We start from the raw sequence: 21472 nt of genomic DNA on the forward strand, positions 1-21472 counted from the left end.
TCTGGTCAATAGCTCATGTTGCTGTTAGATCCATGCATGTCTGCTATCTTGCTATGGATGATTTTTGATGTTAATGCGAACACTCCTAATTTCGACAAACGTAATCTTTCTATATGCACTTCCAGTCATAATTAGACTAAGATGGAGATAAAGACAATCCAAACATCCCAAAAGGTCTCGTTTGAACTTTTCGAGCACCATCTCCCACCAATATTTGCAGCTCTTACAGTAGAATGTTTATGATTTTGTCAATAGATTCATGAGGTGATTTTTTTTTTTGGTTATAGATGCATCTACCTTGCCTATCTATTCAAAAGGAAGTGTCTAAGAGAAAGAATACAGAGAGTAATTTTCAAAATTTAAAACAAAAAAGAAAAAAATCGTTTAATATGGTATGGATCATTAGAAGAGAAGGGGCTCTACAGGTTTCCTTAAACACAGATTTATAAGCATGTGCCTTGCTTTTGCTTCATGTGCATCAAACCAATAATGAATCTATTAATTCATACATAAACTTGTATAACAATTGAAGTATCATGAAATTTTGTTTGTAAATTTTATAATGAATAAATTTTGTAAAATGCTGGAAAAAATATATCTAAATATGAATTTTTATTTTCTTCTTACCAAATATGTTTTAATTGAAAAAAACAAGTGCAGCTACCAAAAAATTCTGTTTTTAGAAATCTAAAGAAAAATATGAGGAGTGTGGCTTGAGAAAAGAGAGAAAAGGAGAGTGTGAGAGTTGTTTTTCTTGGTGAAAAATGAGAAAGAGATTTTTCATGTAGCTCATTCTTCTTAATAAAGTATTTTTTCTTTCTTTTAATTATTTTTCTTTTAGCATCTCTTTTCTGTTATTTATTTGATGTTTATTCTAGATCTTGCGCCGGCACGATCGATTTACTCCATGTAGCGTGCCATTCCATAATAAGTGATAATAGATGACTATTAGCTATAGTATTTTTATGTATTCTAACGTATTTGTAAAGGTTTAATCTTGCTATTCTTGTTGGTGTTTTTTTTTCTTTTTTTTTTAATGTAACATGTTGTTCTTGTTATTGTTGTTTTTTAAATATATAGTGCTTTTTTGAGTCAAAGGTCAACCAAGTCAGCTAGAATAAGCCAAGTGCACAAAAATCTTGATGAAATGAGCAAACAATAGTCTTCCAATGTAGACTTTGAATTCCTAATAGATCCACAGACGCCAAAATTGATCTTGATACTTATAGTCATTATGTGCATGATGTAATCAAAACTCTATGTATCTTAATAATATTTTGTTTATAATCCAATTAAAATTATAATGTTTAATATCTCTGCCAAATATAGCAGAATGAGATATTTCACCTTGTGCCCTCTTCTTTCTAGTGAAACCCTCATCCTCTCCCTAAGTTGCTAATTGAATACTTCTTTTTCTTAAAAATATTTTTCAAATATTATGTTAGAGATTTATCCTATTTTCTAATTTTTCATGGTTGCAATGTTCCAAATTCAAAAGATGAATAATTATACTTATAATCTGCATTTACATACTTGTAAACTTCATAAATTCTAACAAAGCCCCATAGATTAATATTCATCCTAATCGTTTATGGATATTAAATATTAGTTTATGATAGGTATTGATAACTTCATCATTTTTTTGATTTATCTATATGTTTAATTTTGTTATCTAACGAAGTTAGATTTAGGATTAGTAAACCAAATAGAGAACACATGCGAGAAGACTAGAATTTGCATAGTTTGGTCTCCGGTCTTGAAAGTGGTGTATAAGTGGAGACAAACGGACAAGGCTCGTTAATGATGGAATATAAAAGCGAGAAAAATTCTCAAAATGAAGCCCACTGCTTAACAATCCCCGCAAAAGGGATAGCCCCTAAGTCTTGAAAGTGGTGAAAATATTTACGGATTCCAGTGGGGCCTTAGCCAAGAGTGAACATATAAATTTTGATCTTAAGTTTTTGAGCTACAACCAGTCAAACATCTGAGTTTTGAAAATTAGAAAAAAAATTTGAAAAGCATTATTTGACTGTTCCGATTATACAAAATGCATTTACATGTCCAAGTGGCATCACATCTTAAATTCATGCATCTTCTTGATCGCATACAAATATTTTTCAAACCGGAATAAATTGATTGGTCCAACTAGTTGAACCAGAAATCGATCAGTTGTCCGATCTGATTTAAAAGGTATTTTAAAAGTGGCCAAAACACAAACACAAAAATATCGAATGAATTGGTCAAACTGACCATTTTAATCCAATTCTCACAATTTTATTCTTTCTTTGTTCTTTTTTTTTTTTTGCTTTTTTTTGAAGTCATAGGTCCACCCTGATGTAATCGACTAATCAAAAGTAAGGCACACTCTCTCCCTCTAACCCTAAATCCTCCTCCTTCCCCCAACTAATTGTTGAGAATGTCCAAAGCTCTCTCGATCTTTCCTTCTCTCCTCCAGTACCTGAATCCACCACCCCCTCGGTTGCAAAAATTAGCCTTAGATTTCTTCCAAATTCTAGCCTCCTCCCAATATCTCACCTCCCCATCTCTCCCTCTCGATGGCTCGATTCTTCTCGCAAACCCTAATTTGAGGCTCCCAACCCTCACCAAGATCATCTGTCCCATCTCCCCTCCACCGCTCGTCTTGTCAACCGTTGCGGCTGCTCCCACTATCCGAAGAGAGTGTAGCTTATGGAGGTGCACCTCGAGTCCGAGTCTGGTGGAGTTGAGGTCATCTTTGTTCGCTGCTTCAACGACGATATCCACAACATCATTATCCATCGATCTACCCTCGATTTACATTTTAGCTTCCTTTCATTCCATGCTCCTTTTGCCAGGTCCCGTTGCAAATGCAGGCCCAGATTGTCGAGGTGCACCTTGAGTCCAAATCTGGTAGGATCAAGGTCAGCTTTGTCTACTGCTTCAACGACTGCATCCATCCATCCATCACCCTCGATTTACATTTTATCTCCCTTTCATTCCATGCTCCTCATCTAGGTCCCATTGCAAATGCAGGCCCAGCTTGTGGAGGTGCACCTCGAGTCCGAGTCTGATGGAGTTGAGGTCATCTTTGTCCGCTATTTTAACGACGACATTCACAATATCATTATCCATCAATCCATCCTTAATTTATATTTTAGCTCTCTTTCATTCTATGCTCCTCTTGCTAGGTTTCGTTACAAATACAGGCCCACGGAATGATCAAGCTTGTCAAGAAGCTTGCAAACCTCTTAATGGAGGACGAGACACTCTCTTTGATCAAAAACAGAGGGCGGCTATTACCATTCTACCTTATGGAAGGTAAGGCCGGTTGGTCCCTTTAATTTCATCTATTTTATTTGAGCAAATTCATATTGCCTTAATTTCTCATCTGCTAATATCTGTCAAAAAAAAAAAAAAAAATCCATCTTGAGACTTTTCTTGGTTTATTAGTATTTTTTAAAAAATATAAAAATTAAAAAATAATGATGATAATGATGATATAATGATGGCTTGCTGATGTTAACGGTCGTCCGGGAACCTGACAAACTTATCTATTCATCGGTTTTAAAAACATTATCTCGTACTCGACCCATCTCTCCTTAGCAAATTCAAAAGACCAAGCGGTATTAATTATCTTCACAAGCCATCGTAACGGACCATTACAACGATCTCCAAGAAAAATATCAAATTAGGACCTTGTACTACCTGACGCCGTTATCAACCGTTCATCTTTTCCGCCCAAAGTTAACGGCGCCGCTATCTCCGCCTTCTATTCCACATTAGATAGGAGCATGCCAGGGAGAGAACGTCACAGTTTGTCCAGAACCGGGGTGGGAGCTCGAACCCTCTTCAAAACCCTAGTTTTCTACACAATTTCTTCTTAAAATCTGGAAGTCTTCCTATAGATCCGCTCTTTCTCTTCTAGGAGTTTGCCCTCGTAGGCTGGGATCTATTGCTGGCCTTGGGCAGGGGGGGATTCAGGTGGAAAAATCCCGTCTTTCTACCTCCAGAATCCCTAATTATTGGGTTTTCCTTTTGAATTGGAGCTCAAGGTCCTCCGATCGGGTGGGTCTCCGGAGAAAGTTTGGATTTTAGAGCGGTTGGTCGGATTCTAACCGGGAACTATGCTTTCCGATGAGCCTGGTGTCTTGGAGTAGGTATTCTTCTGTTATCTTTGGCGGCTTTCATCTTGTTATGAATTATGGGTGAAAAGAGATTGATTCTTTGAGATAATTTTTTGGAGAAATTTTGGTTCTTTATGCTAGTATATATTTTGAGATGCGGCATTTTGACGGACTTCTTATGCCTTTCTGGGTTCTGTTCTTTAGTTTAATTAGAATTGCTTGTGTATAAATCCGAACCCCAGATCTTTGCTCATTTTGTTCTCTGCTTATTCCAGCGAAAGACCTTTTTTGGGGTTGCTTCGAGCTTGGAATAGTTAGAGTCACAAACAATTAAAGTGTTTTTAAAGTTTGATATATGTAAGATTTGTTCTAATTATCACTTTTTTTGTTGTCTTTTGGTTCTTTAGATGATTCATTTGGGTTTCAGCTTCTCATTTTCTTCCCCAAAAGCTAACTAGAGCTAGCATTTCATATCTTAGGCCCAAAGCTAGTGTCTTTTTTTCCTATGCTTATGATTAAGGAAATCCAAGCGTCAAAACCTGTCTTTTTTCAAGTTCAAAACTTTCATAACTAGAAGAAAACCTGTCTTTTTTCAAGTTCCAAACTTTCATAACTAGAACAAAAGGAGGACATCAGTTTTACTTCTTTACGGCTAATTAGAGCAGGGAAACCTTCTTAGATAAAATGCAAAACAAAACAAGAATCCATGCCCACCCATCCCTCGACCAAGATCAGTTTGACCGTATACCAGACTCTCTGGTCCTCCTCATACTCAACAAGATTGCTGATGTCCGGTCCCTTGGCCGCTGCTCTGCAGTGTCCAAGCGATTCAATTCCCTGGTTCCTCTAGTCCATGATGTCTATGTTAAGATCGACCGTGTTGTCACTGTTGATGGTGAATATGATGATGCCTTCAACCTGTCCTCCCCGAAGCCTCGAAATCTTTTCTCCCACTTTCTAAAGCTTATGATCTTCACCCTTAGTAAACCCTTCCACCATCTTCGCAACACCAATGGTGGGCTCAAACCCCTCTTCCCACAGCTCTCCCACTACTCGCCTGCACAAGTCCTGAAAAACTTCACCCACATCCAAAATCTCAGAATCGAACTCCCTGCTGGAGATGTTGGAACAGAAGGAGGAGTGATTTTGAAGTGGAGGGCAGAGTTTGGGAGTACCCTTCAGAATTGTGTGATCTTGGGAGGTACACGGGTAGACCGAAAACCAGCGTCTACTGAACAGCAAACAGGATTAGAAGACAACGGGAGCATACCAGAATCTTTCTACATAAATGGAGGGCTGAAACTTCGGGTGGTCTGGACAATCAGTTCCCTGATTGCTGCTTCCACAAGACATTATCTTCTGAGACCAATCATCAACGACCACCCAACACTGAAGAGCTTGGTCTTGACCGATGCTGATGGGCAGGGGACATTGAGTATGGGGCTAGAGCAGCTGAAGGAGTTCAGGGAGAAGCCATTGGCAGCCTCAGCATCTTCAAACAGGACACAGGTTCCTGCATCCAATATGAAGTTGAGATATGCTCCCTACTTGGAGCTCCCTGGTGGGATGGGATTGCAAGGAGCCACATTGGTGGCTATCAAGCCCTCTCCTGTGGGAAGTAGTGGTAGCAAAAGCAGTAGGAAGGAGGCTGATGCCTTTGTTTGTGGAGCATTTGATGGCCCACATAAGGCTGCAGCAAAGGCATTGATGAAGCGGCGGACTTACCTTTTGGAAATGAATGGTTTCTAGATGAGTGTTTTGCTTTCTTTTTGTCCCTATTCTGGAACCAAGAGGACCTTTCTCTGCTTGGTTGAGGTGTGTGGTAGCTATCTGTCGTTTGTGTTCATTCTTCTTGCATCTGTACAGTAATAATGGATGGTTAGATTTATGTCAGGATATATGAATGGAGTTTTATCTCTGTAATTTCCTGTTGCTTTTGGATATGCGATGTTGCTGGCTTCACTCTCCAAACTTCTGTATTTGTTGGGTCTGATTTTGTCATCTCACAGTTTGTTCACCAGTTCCTTCATTCTGAAAAATGATGGATTAACTTCTGTTTCCTTCTGCTTTCCCTTGTGGGAGTAGAAATACCTGAAAGAACACCTCATGATGGGGTAGCTAGATAGTAGTGAACCAGCCACAGCAGATTTATTTAGATGTAAATTCTTGGTTACGCCTAATAAGCTAGTAGTTCACAGATATGCATAGTCCACAAATTCATGTCCCATTGGGAATGCAACAAACTAGGGCTGCAGATTTATAGACTCCATTTCAATCTTCCAGGAAAGATTTAACTGGCCGACTTAGATGCCCAACTCGTGAAACAAAGTATCATACCCTCTATGTCACTTGCTGCAATGGTATCTTAATTTGGGTAGGAGTCCAAATGCATCAAAGTTTGAAGTTTTGTTTTGAAGTTTTGCCTGAGCATGGAGTCTGCAATAGTTTTCGGAGCACAAGCATTGGGTATTTGGGTTTGACTTGTAGATAGGGTAAACTATGTGAATGGTTTTAAGCTTTTAGACGATGCCGGATTTGTGACAGGTGATATATCAGTTCAACTTTGACTAACGGAATATTTGGTGGCTGTCATGCCACGTAGATAAATACTAGGGCCAGCTTAGAGCTCAGAGGATTGTGGCATTGTTTTGTTTTGGGACATCTGAGTGTGGTCTCGGACAATGGTGGAATGGCAAGCTGGTGAAGAAAGAAGAAAACCAACAAGTTATGGAGATTGAGGCACCAAGTGCTGAGCTTGTGCATCGTGCAATACAAGGACCATTAACTCAAGGGTGCTTCTATGTTAACCTCAATTCAGCCTACTGGAATTTGCCATGTCAGAGACAACTGACTGAAGGAAGAGCTAACCTGACGCTTGTCAACTAGAATGAGATCTAATAGTAGAGGTCGAGATCCAATGACTTAGGAGAATTTATGGCAGTCATGGCAATACTGAACCTTTTTCATCCTAGAACCATGGGAAGAGGGGTTTTTGTACTGCTGAGATGTTGGAGATACCTGAAGCATGAGAAATGCAACTTGGTTCCTAAAATGTGTTGCATGTTGCCTGAAGAGAGTTGGACAATTTGAAACACACAGGATTTGATCAATGGTTATGCAAACAATGTTCGCATCATGCGTTTGGAAAGCTATGATATCCAGGACTATCAAGCTCGAGCTCCTCTTCATGAATGTACTCATGTACTCATTCTGGATGGTGCAGGAGTTGCAATGTCTGATTTCAATTTGGTGGAGATGATTTTCGTCTGAGTGTGATCTTGTAAACTTTAACAACGACCGTTAACTAATTTGCCGGCCCTATTTGAAAAAAAAAATTTCCATTCCAAAGAGATATCAACAGACACAGAAAAAGGTCTCAATCCTACAGTTGGCGAAGCAGAAGTCCCATAAGCACCCACATCCGAAGAAGCAAATGCTCTCGCCTCAGGGAAGCATACACACCTACTGCGAATTAGAGAGACAGTCACTTACGTATGAAAAATGGCATCTAGATTTCGAGAATAGTGGGGCTAAAAGTAGTCTGAATTCCCATGATTTCGTTGATCCTTTTTGTTCTTCAGTCTTAAGGACTTGCAAAGAACTAGAAGCCTTGCATGGTGAGCCAGGACCTAGTAAAATAGAGTTTCATAGTGTTGACGGACTGCCAAACTTCCAGGAATCTATATCCTAAAAGAAATATGGCGCATGTGTGATCTACTCCATTATTAAGCTGTCCAAGAATCTTGATCCCCAAAGAAATAAGAATGTTAATGACCCACACTCCTTATATGGAGTAATCCAACACCCTGGAAAAGCTAAAACAATTAGGGGGTCTGGTGAAGCATTTTGAAAAAGCTCCAAAGAAGAAGTTCTGTTGGTTGCGGTGAGAATTCTAGTGGGACATAGAAAGTTCTACGTACATAAAATATTTTCTTGCACGTTAACGCAAGAGAATGAAGAGTTTCTTGCAGATACATGCACATAAGAGATTGATAACTATTATTGGCAACCCTAGGTAGTTCTCGGCATTAGGTTGAGAGATGTAGGCACATTCCTAACTACTCGTGTGCCTAAATATAATCCTACCAGTTTAGTGAGCTGTTGCTACTTAATATGCAAAAGATCTAAAGAATTAAATTCAAGTATCATGTAGGATTTCTTTTGAAAATCCATGCTAACTAAAAAAAAAAAGTTCCAGTGGGTCCAGAGGCAGGGGTGCGCTATTGAGGAGAGGCCGCTGCTCCACGACATCCGCAGACTACTAAAGGAATGTGACTCCTACCAGACCACGCGTGTTTATAGGAAGGCAAACTGTGTCGCTGACTGATTTGCCTGTTTTGCTGCTCATTACTCTAGAAGATTTATCTGAATGGACCATGTGTCTGCGTCGGAGCCCCTATGTAGTCTTTTGTTTTCTAATTTTATAGGCTCCATTCACACCCAACGAGTGTGAGCCACCATCGTACCAAAAAAAAAAAAAGGAACAGTGTTACACCAACGCATCGTTTCATTTAACACCAGGTGTTTTACCACCAAGCTCTTGGTGGCTTGGTTCAAGTTATGTTGGTAATCTAGCCAAGTTCCGGCCTTCCATCCTCTGCATACAAACATGGTGCAAAAAGCCATCATGCCCCACTCACATTCCCATGCAATTCCTCGTGCGGGCGTGGCAAGAGGGGATTGGTGCAGTTCCTTGGATGACAGGGGTAGTTCATGCAATAAGTTCTGATCTCCACTCTATCTAATTCTAGTGCAATTAAGTCCCCACGCTCACAATCTAAAATATTATTAATGGATTGATGCCTCGCTCATATTTCTGGTGCGATTCTCATAAAGACTGGTGTGACCCATGAGGAGGTGATCAAATTATTATATGTGATGCCAGCAGCAGTATATGAGTAGCGGCTGACAACCATTTTTCCTGAGATTTTGGAGGACTGCAAGTGATGATCTGAAACCAGGGCCTCTCCAAACGAAAGTTGGCGAAGGCCAATCTGCATTTCAGGGACCAAATTAAGTGGAGGACATGAATGAGAGCATGGACCAGTGGAGACCACAAACTACTTTTGGCTCACTTCTCTTCATAAACTAGAGTAACCAAGAATTGGGTTTATTATTGCCTGAAGAAGAGAGAAGATATGGAACTACAGTTGCAAATCATCAACTAACAAAGAAATAGCAAATAATCATGTAGCAACCTTAAAAAAACAAATCAATTTCGGCAATTGCATTGGTCAAATGCACCATGATCCGGACCGAACAAAATTAGATCAAGGAATTGTTAAAGCCATAAGCTTGACATGCAAAAGCTGAACCCATCTTGGCTGACACACAAAATCCTTAAAACTCTTTTAGTTGCAATAGTTCTATCATGAGCTAAGATCCTTGCAGTGTTGATCTGGAGATGTCCCAATCACAGCAGCCTTTGTATTGCACGACGGCCATGATTGATATTTGAGAGGGGGCTCCAAACTTCGAACACTCATAACTAAGTTTGGCTGGAGCTCCAGCAGTGCTCAAATAACCCTATCATGCAGCTAAGCTGGAATCCAAACAGCCAATGTTCAGCTTTACTCGTTTGAAGACCTACTAAAAGGTCCCTACCCGAGTTAACTTCATAGGTCCAATCATAGAATTGAAACTTCCATAGGATTAAACCTAAACTAGATCCACACGACTCAGTTTTAAGGCTGTATACAGTGATAAAAATTGAAGTCTTAATTCCACAGGATAAAAAAATTCTACCAGCTTCCATAAAGGTTACATCCAGAATAAAACTTAAACCAGAACAAGCTTTCTCACCTATTAGCTCACTTGATTTCTGAGTGGTACTTACTAATTGCCACCTCAGGAAATGCATGATATTCCTCACCTATTGTCATGATATGATTCCCATTTACCACAATGGTACATATTTTTCCTCATTTTTCACTTGCCTTTCCTCTCCCCCTTTTACTTACATCTGACGTCTATTACATTCTAAAACACCCATATCAAAGGGAATCAATAGTTACAAGAGCATTCAGCTCAGGTCTCCCAACCCAGTGGACTCGCAGAAATGCCTCCTTCGCTGCCTCATCAGCAGGCACATTAACCTTCCTTCCACAATGTTGAACAAGTAAATGATACATGATCAGTATTCATAAAAGCCTAAGGGGAGATGCAGAAACACACTCAAGTGAGATTCGTACATCCTTCAGCTATACCCATGCATCTCGATTCCTTTTTACTATTAAAAAAATAACACCCACTTTCATCACAGCTACATCAAAACTGCCGAATAAAACAACTAGATTCGAACCAAGAACTTCATGGAGTCCTTGCAACATGTCAAAGCAGCAATTAATCTACGTGCAAGTTACCCTGTAAGAGCAGATATCTAAAGTCCTTATGTTGTCTAACATTCATTACTTTCACAAAATCTTATGCATAGTTATCTTTATGTTAAACTAGTTCTAGCTGCCAGCAAGATCAGGTTTCCATTTTCTGAATGACCAGGGGAAACTCGGCAATGCATCAGTGCAGCTTTAAAGCCTAGTTTCAGTAAATGGCTGTGTGCGCTTTTAATAATAAGGATCAATCAAGAGCAAAAACAAACAAAATACACAGACCTTTTAAGATTTTACAAAACTATACATCCAGATTTAAGATGGTATACAATTTTTTATAGTCAGTCTCTCAATAAACAAACAGTTATCACGATACTATAGAATGGATTGATAAGAAGAGGAAAAAAAAACATGGGCATTTCATGTTACAAGTAAATTTTGGTAACTGCTTCATTTTAATTGTCATTTTAATTGTCATAATCACAGCATCCTCAATAAACAAACAGTTATCACGATACTATAGAATGGATTGATAAGAAGAGGAAAAAAAAACATGGGCATTCCATGTTACAAGTAAATTTTGGTAACTGCTTCATTTTAATTGTCATAATCACAGCATCCCCATAAGCAGCTGCATGACACTGTAGGCTAGGTAACAACCTTAAACAGGCCAAAAGGTCAAAAATATGGAGTACCATTAAAGAAAAAAAAAGAAAAGAAAAACAAGGGGAAAAGGAAAAAAGAACCTGCTCTTGCAAGCTCCATCTTCTTAATTGCTTCATGCCAATGACAAGCAAAAGCACCAACAGTTCCAGAAATTGCAAAGGCATAAACCTAAATATCATCCAGAAGTTCTAAAATCAGTAAAAGTTTACTTTTAGATTATACATCATTTTTTTCTGAGAAAAGAATCACATGTAAGCATATATAAATTCCATCAGCTCATAAGCAATTCTGAGACAACTGAGTAAGCGACTACAACTACAAATAGTTCAAAAAAAATAAAGCATGATGCATGATGGTTTGTTCATTTTTTTGGGTGGTGCCTCGTACTTTCTTTTTTAATGTTACTGGGTGGTCTTTGATACCTTAACAGGTTTAAATTATAATTAATTACTCTAATTTCTTTTACGAATGATATATAAAAGAGAAGATAGGTGGATTAAGTTGCACTTGAACCCCAATTTTTTCAAGGACAGTTTATTGGTGGTCTCTGACAAGCTAAATATTGAAGCTAATATTTGAAGTTCTTTCAAGGACAATTTCACAAAAGAAAGTAGGACATGAGCAGCATAAGTGGCATTCAAGTACTTCAATAAATTTGTCACCAATGAAGCAGTGACCTATTTCTTCATTGATGATCATCTGCAACACAAAGGAATTATTTTTCTGCACGAATGCACAGGAGAAAGATACATATATCAGGACCCTAAAAATAATCCAGGCCTTCTTAGAACCATATCACAAGAAAACTGATCCACAGCCTCATAATCCACACTCATATATATATTTTTCTGAAGGATCCTCTTTTCATGTTAACATGGCAAAATTGCCTCAGCAAAACATGGCAAAAATTGCCAACATCAACAATCATCCCCCTGAAAGACAGATCAATGGAATAGCTAACAGAAAGAAAAATAGGTGTTGGAAAAAAAAAGGAATAAATGCAGGAACCACTTCATCTGTCACAAATTCCAAGCATTTTTTTAGAGAAACGAAACAAGGTTCAAGATCGTTTACAGATTATATGGGTAAAATACAACTCTAGGTATCATATTCCAAGTTACTAACTTTTGGTCCATTCACTATAATTTGGTTCATTCACTACAAAAAGGAAAGATGGTCACATGATGGTTAAGGTAAAGTGATTTTTAATAAGTCATGGAAGCAAGGACTAGTTGGTAAAGAAACAGAAATCTCAGCATCCATCAAAGAGGTATCAGGTCAGAACTCAAACTGTAAGGTTTCGACAGGTAAAGCTTATGACATAAAAGTTAACCAGCATAAAACCATTGATACACCACCACATTCAAACAAATTAAATTTAATTATTCATCCATGGTGAAACTATGGTCCATAAAAACAAGCTTAAGGTCGCTGCAATCACATTCATAAAATCTATCCTCAATGACATCCAATATCCCTAATATTCTCTCTTTATATTAAACCAGCATTGCATATTCTAGGAGAATAGCTTAGAGGTTCAAGTCCAACCAGAGTCAAAAAATACAAACAGGCAAATAACTGTGACATACTTATGAAGCCAGGAAGCAACAAGAAGTTTAGAGTACACTACAATATTCTCAAACTCTGCCTTTATTCTTTAAGGACATTTTATACCTCTTTACTGGCTGTTAATAAGTATCATAGCTAAAGTTTCAGCTACCAAAGATGCTAAATATCACAGCTAATATTGGTCAAGTACGAATATGTTAGTCAAGTTGTCAGTTATAGTCACTTTCAGATGATCTATTCTTTAGAATCAATTTCAGTCACTTCAACAATACTTTTAAAATTCTACTTTTGAACAAATCTTGAAAATTACTCTTGAACAAATCTTGATTAATTTCTAGTTTCAACACGTTTTAGATGCAAAATCTTGTAATGGTGCATCGGAGTAAATCCTATTTCTACATGCTGTTTCAAATCAGCCAATTTATAAATATATGAAATGTTTCATTAGTAAGAGTTTGTTTCTAGAACACATATTTAGTATTTTTAAAAAATCAGTAAGCTAAGTTTCAAAGCATTAGATGCTTCATTTGAGAAGCTTGTTATTGCAGATTCTTGCCCCCTTTGCCCACACCTAACAGTCTCATCCATCCTACACCATCATGAGATAAGCACTTCCTCTATATTTTTATGTCCTTACCAACCATCCTCATAAAGCAATATATTAACCTAGTGCCCAAATACATGGAAATCCATTACCTTCATTTGTTCATTGCTCAAGCGGCAATTAGGCAAGGCTGTTTCGCAATCACTATCATGTTAAACAGTGAGGCCCTGTTTGGGATTGCTATTGGCAATAGAGCTTGTAGAGTTTTCAAAAAGTAGAGCTTTTGGAAGAGTTTCTATTAAAAGCTATGTGTTGTTTGGTAACTACTTTCTAAAGTACTATTAAACTTCAACACATGTCTTATATCCAATTAGGTTCACCCACAAATGTATCTAAACGCACAGTTTTCATGTAAAAAAGCATTGGAGAAAAGCAAAAACTACAAAAGCATATCATCAAACTTGTCAGAAGTTGGATTATAAATTACTTTTCCACTACAAAATGCTCAAAATTGCCACACAAACAGCAATTTAAAGACAACATCCATGAAGTGCATTTGGAGTTCCAACATTAACGACCCAGGAAATGAAAAGAAGCTTAATGACTCCATCTTCTGACATAAAGAATATAGGCTTTGCCTACCCCTATATTGCTAACAAAAGATATGGCAAAATTCTAGAAATGAACTACCTTTCAAATTATCCATGCTATATTCTCCAAAAAAATTAATGCTTTTTCTGAGGTTTCGAGGGGATCTTTCCATAAGCCATGAGCCTCGAGTGGGACAGTTTCAATTCAGCCTGTCGGTGTCTTCTTCTGCTGCGCCTAGACAGTTGATTAGGTTCACCTTTTGCTTCCTCTGGTTTTGTTTCCAGTTTTTCATTCTCAGGCTCTGTAGAATTTGTGCCTTCCTTTGTCCTCTGCTTCTTACCAGTCTTCTGGGCATCTGTTCTTCCATGAAGAATCAAATCCTTCTTCAACTTCTGATGATATGTCACCTTCCACTCCTTCTCTCTATAAGGTGCTAATCTCTTCAAGGAAACATACTGGTTCAAATCCTTGTCGTTACCCATTAAAATCTCTTCAGGGCGCAAGCCATATCTGTTAGCCGAAACAGATTTGTATTTGAACCGAGTCTTCAGGTCCCCGATAGTATCTTCATAATCCAATTTATAATACTCCTCCAACTCCTTATCAAGCTCCACTTTCTCCTTAAGAGAGATTTTACTCTTCCGCTTCCTCTTACCCTCCCCTTGCCGTGGCTCTTCTTCCTCCTTCTGTTTCAAGAACCTCTCCCTTGCTGCCTCAAACCCTTCGTTAGATCCACTAACATCCCAACCTTTAGGAAGCCCAAGCAATTCATCTTCCTTATCAAAATCAGGCTTCTCCAAATCAGCCTCGTCATTGCTTCCAAATTCCGAATCAGCATCCTCAGCATTGTAATAATCCACATCAAACATTTCCTTCATCTTCTTATCATAGTCCTCTGGATCAAAATCTTCCTCCAGATCATCCTCATCCAGCTTGCAAGCACCGTCCACTCCGATCCCTGCAATTGCCCGAATCTTCTCGAGCTTCTCCTGGATCTCCTTCTTCTTCAGATTTTTCAGGTGCTTCAGCTCCTCCTTCCTCTCGAACTCAGCCTGCGCCATCCTCTCCTCCTTGCTCTTCCTCTGCAGCTTCCTGCTGCTTGTCTTCTTCCTCACAGACCCTTCAATAAACCTCGAGTGACCCATAACTCGGTCCGCCTCCCTTTCCTCATGCCGGAAATTGTACTCGGCCTCGTACCTATCCTGCTTGTGGAGCTCATCCTCGTCCTCCGAAACATCAATGTCATCAAAAGATGGCTTTTTGTTCTCATCCTTCTCGATCCACGACCTCTGGAGAAAATAGTTTTTCAGGAACAAATCATCCTCGTTCGATCCATCATCTTTCCCAAAGTAATCATCCAATCTCTTGCAGCGCTCATCGGCATCCTCCTCCACCTCCTCCACAGCCGTCTCCTTCTCTTTAATGATATCGCCATCATCGTCAGACCCAGCTTCAGCTTCCCCCTTCTCTGCTTCCTCCAAGAACGCCTTGAGACCCTCCTCCTGCTCCTCATTATAGACCTTGGGGTTATTTCTCAGCGGCTTCTCGCCGAACTCCGGCCCTTCTTCGATCAAATGCTGGGCTATGACGTCTTTTAGATACAAAGGTCTCTCCTTTTTCGCAGCTTTGGGCTTATTATCCTCCTCTTCTTCATCGGAGTAGATTTTTGCGTCCTTTTGGAGGATACGGGGGTCATGCTTCCGAACCCTAACGAGAGCATCGAAGAACATGAGGTCCCTCTTACCGGAGTCAACGGGATCGTCATCGTCGTCCGACGAGGACGAAGACTCGTCGGAGTCGCCGGCGAGGCCGCGCTTTTTGAGCTCCTCGTACCTCTGGAGGGCCTCCCGCTTCTTGTTGTGCTCCAGCCGCCGGGCGTACTGCTTGTCGACCTCGATCTTGGAGAGGTCAACGTCGTCAGCGCCCGGATCGCAGGCGTCGAAGAGGTCGATCCCCATCGCTGGGTCGGAGATTTGGACCGAAATCGGAAACCTAGAGGCCGCGCTTCTTTTAACAACACGACCGAAATCAAGAGAATTCGAGACCCTAGAGTGCGGAAGAACAGTAGGGAACGAGGAGGGTTTACGGCATTTGTTGGCCGAGAAGCGGGCTTGGGCTGGTCCCAGGGTAATGCAGGCCTGGCCCGTTTCCGCACAGAGTGTAAATTAGACGGATAATACTTCAAATACTTTCATCTTTAAAAAATAGAAAAGAATACATTTTTTTTTATAATAAAATTTGGCTTAATTTTTGATTGTATCAATTTGATCAATAAAACAAAAGAATTGGTCCCAGGGTAATGCAGGGCCTGGTAATACGCAGGCTTAGCCCGTTTTTGCACAAATACTTTCATCTTTGAAGAATAGAAAAGAATGCATTTTTTTTGACAATGAAGCTCAGGGTACTCACAACCGAATCATCCAATGTTTGATTGTATCCATTTGATCAATAAAATAAAATAAAAATTAAGCAAAATCAGAAAATCGGGCAGAGCTTAATGTTGTCTGCTCGTGGCTATCACATGACTGTATGTGGCCCGTAAGTAATCTGATACGGCAAATTAAACATGGGCAAAAGTCAATTAGTTAAATCCCCTTCTTTAGTTAAAATTAAAATGAAACGGGATTCACCTAACTTCGCCCTAGTCCTCCATCCCTCCCAACCCAATAGTTCCAGGTTTTCTTCTCAATGCTGACTACACCTTGATCCGCCAAGCTTGTGACTTGCTCGATGAAATCCGCCATCTACACATCCCCTATTGGAACGCCACCATCATTGTAAAGAAAGGAATTGTCGCAATATTTCTTATTGAGGGTTTTCCAAATCAAAGGTAGGATAGCAACTTGAAAATGTACAACATTAAGAAAAATAGGATTATAATTAGGGATATTAGCATTTCTGCATGTGAGGATCTGAATTTTGTTTGTAGCATAATTGTGTTATTTTTCCATTAGGGTTACGGCATTTTATATATTTAGTGGTCCCCTAATCTCTACTTTTGGATGCTAAAATGCTAAAAATATTTGGCATTATATCCCGAGATGCTAAAAAAGCCTATTGTGTCATGCTTTAATGGACCACTAATGTTACTTCTGTCTGCCGTAGGACCCCTTATATCCAGTTTAGGAAGCTAAAAAACTTATTATATAATGCTTCAGTGGACCCTTATGTCTGTTCTAGGGTCTCACATTGAATGTTGATACACTATATAGGTTATTGATTTTCAATAGGTTATTATCTAATGGTTTAATAGACCCATTATGTCTTGTTTAGGGATTTTTCAGTGTCTTTATATAAATTGATTTTGTGTTACAATTGTTATTCATCATGGTTGCTCATTTGTCAACCATCCTACATTCGACTATGTTGGTGGATCAGCGATAGAGGTAGAAGATATTGATGTAGACAAATTATCATGTCTTGGCATCATTGATAAGTTAAATGAGTTGGGTTACACTAATATGGAAAAGGTGTATTATGGAGTACCAGGAAGGGACTTCAAGCACGTACAGTATTAGAGTTTTATATGATGATTAGCAGATTTTTGAGATATTTATCAAGTCAACCATTGGGATATAGTGCATCTTTATGTTGAACGTCACATGGATATACTTGAAGTCATAGACATGACTCAATTTGCAAGTCAATCCAGAAAGGATGGAAATGTTGGTGCTAGTGATAATGCTGATATTGTTGATCCTGAACAGCTGAAGTCGGCGTCCGACCTCGGAACGCCCGACCTCAAGACATCCGACCTCGAGACCTCCGACCTAGGAAAATCCTGACGCTCAAGGTCTACCCTTGTCAGCCACCTATTACGGCCGTACTCCTCCGAGGTCCAACTGAGGACCATGCCCTGCCACTGCTTCAGCATTTATTACGCATGGCCGCTGTAACCCTCCGGTTCACTCTACAATTAATGTAGATCTCCGGCTTACTCTACCATTAATGCGGATCTCCGGCTTACTCCACCATTAATGCGGATCTCCGGCTTACTCCACCATTAATGCGGATCTCCGGCTTACTCCACAATTAATGCGCATGGCTCCTGACATCTACGGATCCTCGGCTCTCCACGGCAAGTTAGCCCAGCAGAGTCTGGTCAACCATGATAAGTCTCTGATCTCGGCCATACCTCCGACACCAATGCAATGATTCGCCTGGTAGCGTACTGGTTCGGGTCGTACGACGCCCTCACCGCCGACATCAGCACAATGATTCGCCTGACCGTGCGCCGACCTGAGCCACATGCCGAGCCGTACTATGGCCTCGCCCTGTTACATCACAGGTAAACCGACCCCCACCTATAAAAGGGAGCCTTAGCTTCTCAGGAGGGGGTTGGAAAATTCCGCGCCTTACAAGCACTGTTCATCTCCTCCTTACACTATCTGCCCCCTCCCTGACTTGAGCGTCGGAGGGCCGGCGCCGGAAAACCCGGCCACCGGTTTGTCTGCAGGCACCCAGACGGAGGACGCCGCCCGCTGACGGATCGCTGCCCCGCAGTGAGGATCCCCAACTCCCTCTCTCCGGCCACCCCAGACGAAGGACGCCGCCCGCCGACTGGTCGCCGCCCCGCCGTGGTGACCCGCAGCTCCCTCTCCCTCGACCGAAGATTGCCCCCGGGTCTAATTTCCAGCAACAGTTGGCGCTAGAGGAAGGGCCCGAGTAGCAGTCATGAAGTTGAGAAGTAAGGAAGCCTCCAACGTCTCCCGGCGTCCCCCGCAAAGTCCTGGACGCTCTGTCCAGAATTCTCCAACTCCGGCTGACCCAGTTCCTCAGGTCCAGCCGGAACAGTTCAACGCCTTAGTACAGCAAGTCCAGGCCCTGGCCGCCGCCGTTCAGGGCCTGCGACGCGAGGAAGCTTTACCAACGCTTCCCCCGCGGGCCCAGGTCCCGCCGGAATTTCTTCCCAACGGCCCGGTTCTCCCCGGCCAAAATCTACATGGCTCCTCCAGAGCCAATAACGAAGAACGGACTTCCCCCCAGAGAGAGCTACCGGGGGAGGATCTCAACAGAAGACTCCAGCCTTCTGAGGCTGAGTCAGCCCCGGACCGCCGTGAGCCGGCGCAAACCGCGGCGACAATCCCGCAGGTGGGGGAGCTCGACAGAAAGGTTGAGCACTTGGAGCGCCAAATTGCAGCGCTCCACAGTAAGAAGGCGAGGCAGGAGGGAGACTTTGAGTTCACTACCAAGTCCCCCTTCTCCTGCCGGATCGAGGATGAGCCGGTTCCCGCAAGGTTCAAAATGCCTCAGGTGGAGCCCTACAGTGGAATCACCGACCCTCTCGACCACTTGGAGAGCTATCGGGCCCTCATGGCCCTACAAGGGTCCTCGGAGGCCATACTTTGCAAGGCCTTCCCAGCAACCCTCCGAGGGACCGCTCGGCTTTGGTTTTCTGGACTGAACCGAACACGGTGTCCTCTTTTGAGCAACTCGGCAGGCAGTTCGCCACCAACTTTGCTGCCAGCCGGCGCCAGCAACGGACGTCAGACTCCCTCCTCGACATCAAACAGAAAGAGGGGGAGTCCCTCAAGAAATACCTGGACCGCTTCACCGCCGCCACATGGGAGGTCCGCGAGCTAGACCAGTCGATAGCCATGTCGGCTCTGAAGACTGGGGTTCGCTCCTACCGATTCCACTTCTCCATCGAGAAGAGCTTCCCGGCCGACTTCACCGAAATGTTGGCCCGGGCCCGGAAGTATGCCAAGGCCGAGGAGGCAGTTGCCTCTAGGCGGGGAGCAATCGAGCCCGCCTCTAAGAAGCAGAAGAAGCGCCGCGAGGAGCGCGGCCAACAGAGGAGCCGATCCCCTCGCCATGAGAAGAATCTCCCCAGACTGAGGAGCCCGCCCCGTCAGCAGGGGCGACCTCAGCAGAGGACCCCTCCTCGACCGAGGTCCCCACCACGGCCTCGGACGTACCCGGGAAAGTACGAGAACTATACACCCGTCAACGCCCCCCGGGCCGAGATCCTGATGGAAATTGAGGGTCGGGACTTCTTCCGACCCCCGCCGCCTATGCGAGACACGGGATTTTTCCGTAATCTCAGGAAGTACTGTCGCTTCCACCGAGACCGTGGGCACGACACGGAGGACTGCTTCCAGCTCGGGGACGAGATAGAAGCACTCATCCGTCGAGGAGTACTCAACCGGTTCGTGAGAAACCGGCGCGAGGAAAGGAGGCCGGCGGAGGATGTCGTACCAACCGAAAATTCGGACGACAACAGGCCCATTGCCGGCACCATCAACATGATTGGAAGGGCCTCAGCAGGAGCAGCCGCCCCGGGAGCACCCCCGAAATGCCCACGCACTGATGAAGTCATCTCGTTCTCGGACGAGGACTTAGAAGGGGTCGAGACCCCTCACGATGACGCTGTGGTCATCTCAATGATTGTAAATAAGTTCGATGTAAAGCGTGTCCTAGTTGACAATGGAAGCTCAGCCAACATTTTGTATTATCATGCCTACCAAAAAATGGGGTTGACAGAAGGACATCTCCGGAGGATCAACGCCCCACTGGTCGGGCTCACCGGAGATTCGGTCCCGGTCGAAGGTGAGACCAGCTTCCTTGTCACAGTTGGCCTCGCACCCCGGGAGAGCACTGTGAGGACGGACTTCCTGGTGGTCCGACTGCCCTCGGTCTACAACGCCATCCTTGGGCGGCCAGGGCTGAATGCCCTTCGAGCCGTAGTTTCAACCCACCATCTGCTCATGCGGTTCCCTACCGGCCAAGGAGTAGGCGAGGTCCGAGAAGACCAGCTGGTCGCCAAGCAATGCTACACGGCGGCCCACGGAGTAAAGCAACCGACCGAGGCGACAATTCAGCCAACGGGCCCTTCATTGCCCATAGAAATCCTCGATGCGAGAGACACCCTCTGGAAGAAGCAAGTAGAGCCCGGTGAGCTTCTTGTTCAAGTTCCACTAAAAGAAAATTTTTCCGAGCTAACCGTGCAGGTCGGCTCCGGCCTCGGCGCCCGCGAGAGGGATCGCCTCGTCAGCTTCCTGCGGGACAATGCTGACGTCTTCGCCTGGTCGCCTGCGGACGTGCCGGGAATTGACCCTGAGGTCATGGTTCACCGACTCCAGGTGAGGCCAACCAGCAGGCCTATAAAGCAGAAGAAAAGGGGCTCCGCCCCGGAACGGCAACGTGCTGCGGCCGAGGAGGTGGACAAACTCCTCGAAGCCGGCTTCATCCGGGAGGTCTCCTACCCGGACTGGCTCGCCAACGTAGTCCTCGTAAAGAAGGCCAACGGGAAATGGCGTATGTGCGTGGACTACACCGACCTGAACAAGGCCTGCCCGAAAGACAGCTTTCCCCTTCCAAGCATCGACCAGCTCGTCGACTCTACTTCAGGGCACCAACTGCTAACTTTTATGGACGCCTTTTCAGGGTACAATCAAATCCGAATGGCGCCAGAAGACGAGGAGAAGACGGCCTTCATCACCGACAAGGGCACCTACTGCTACAAGGTGATGCCCTTTGGCCTAAAAAACGCTGGGGCCACCTATCAGAGACTGGTCAGCCAAATTTTCAAAGACCAGATTGGCCGAAATATGGAAGTCTACGTGGACGACATGCTGGTGAAAAGCCGAGCGGCAGAACACCACATAGCCGATCTCGACGAGACATTCGCCAAGCTCAGAAGATACAAAATGAAGCTCAACCCGGCGAAA

General features: G+C 42.7%; 2 protein-coding genes across 3 annotated transcripts; one reads left to right on the plus strand and one right to left on the minus strand.

Moving 5' to 3' along the window:
* The first annotated feature begins 3775 nt into the window (after positions 1 to 3775).
* LOC103709050 (F-box protein At4g18380-like) lies at positions 3776 to 6167 on the plus strand. Its single transcript, XM_008794224.3, has 2 exons — positions 3776 to 4136; positions 4511 to 6167. The coding sequence occupies exon 2, from the start codon at positions 4788 to 4790 to the stop codon at positions 5850 to 5852; it is 1065 nt and encodes a 354-aa protein (XP_008792446.2). The 5' UTR covers positions 3776 to 4136; positions 4511 to 4787; the 3' UTR covers positions 5853 to 6167.
* A 4690-nt stretch (positions 6168 to 10857) lies between these two features.
* Positions 10858 to 15870, minus strand: LOC103709116 (protein KRI1 homolog). Of its 2 annotated transcripts, XR_001879591.3 has the most exons (3): positions 13902 to 15870; positions 11179 to 11266; positions 10858 to 11073 (listed from the first exon to the last, which is right to left on the minus strand). XR_001879591.3 is itself a non-coding variant. In XM_008794319.4 (2 exons), exon 1 carries the CDS (start codon positions 15758 to 15760, stop codon positions 13937 to 13939), a length of 1824 nt encoding a protein of 607 aa, XP_008792541.2. In that variant the 5' UTR covers positions 15761 to 15870; the 3' UTR covers positions 10858 to 11266; positions 13902 to 13936. The 2 variants fall into 2 exon arrangements, 1 of the variants encoding a protein (XP_008792541.2); XM_008794319.4 differs by having other exon boundaries at positions 10858 to 11266.
* Positions 15871 to 21472: the final 5602 nt, after the last annotated feature.

Source organism: Phoenix dactylifera, chromosome 3 (assembly GCF_009389715.1).
Source record: "Phoenix dactylifera cultivar Barhee BC4 chromosome 3, palm_55x_up_171113_PBpolish2nd_filt_p, whole genome shotgun sequence".
Lineage (NCBI taxonomy): Eukaryota > Viridiplantae > Streptophyta > Magnoliopsida > Arecales > Arecaceae > Phoenix > Phoenix dactylifera.

What these genes read in the sequence shown, in the direction of transcription:
- LOC103709050 (XM_008794224.3), top strand. Translation starts at nt 4,788, where the DNA reads ATGCAAAACAAAACAAGAATCCATGCCCACCCATCCCTCGACCAAGAT.
- LOC103709116 (XM_008794319.4), bottom strand. Translation starts at nt 15,760, where the DNA reads ATGGGGATCGACCTCTTCGACGCCTGCGATCCGGGCGCTGACGACGTT.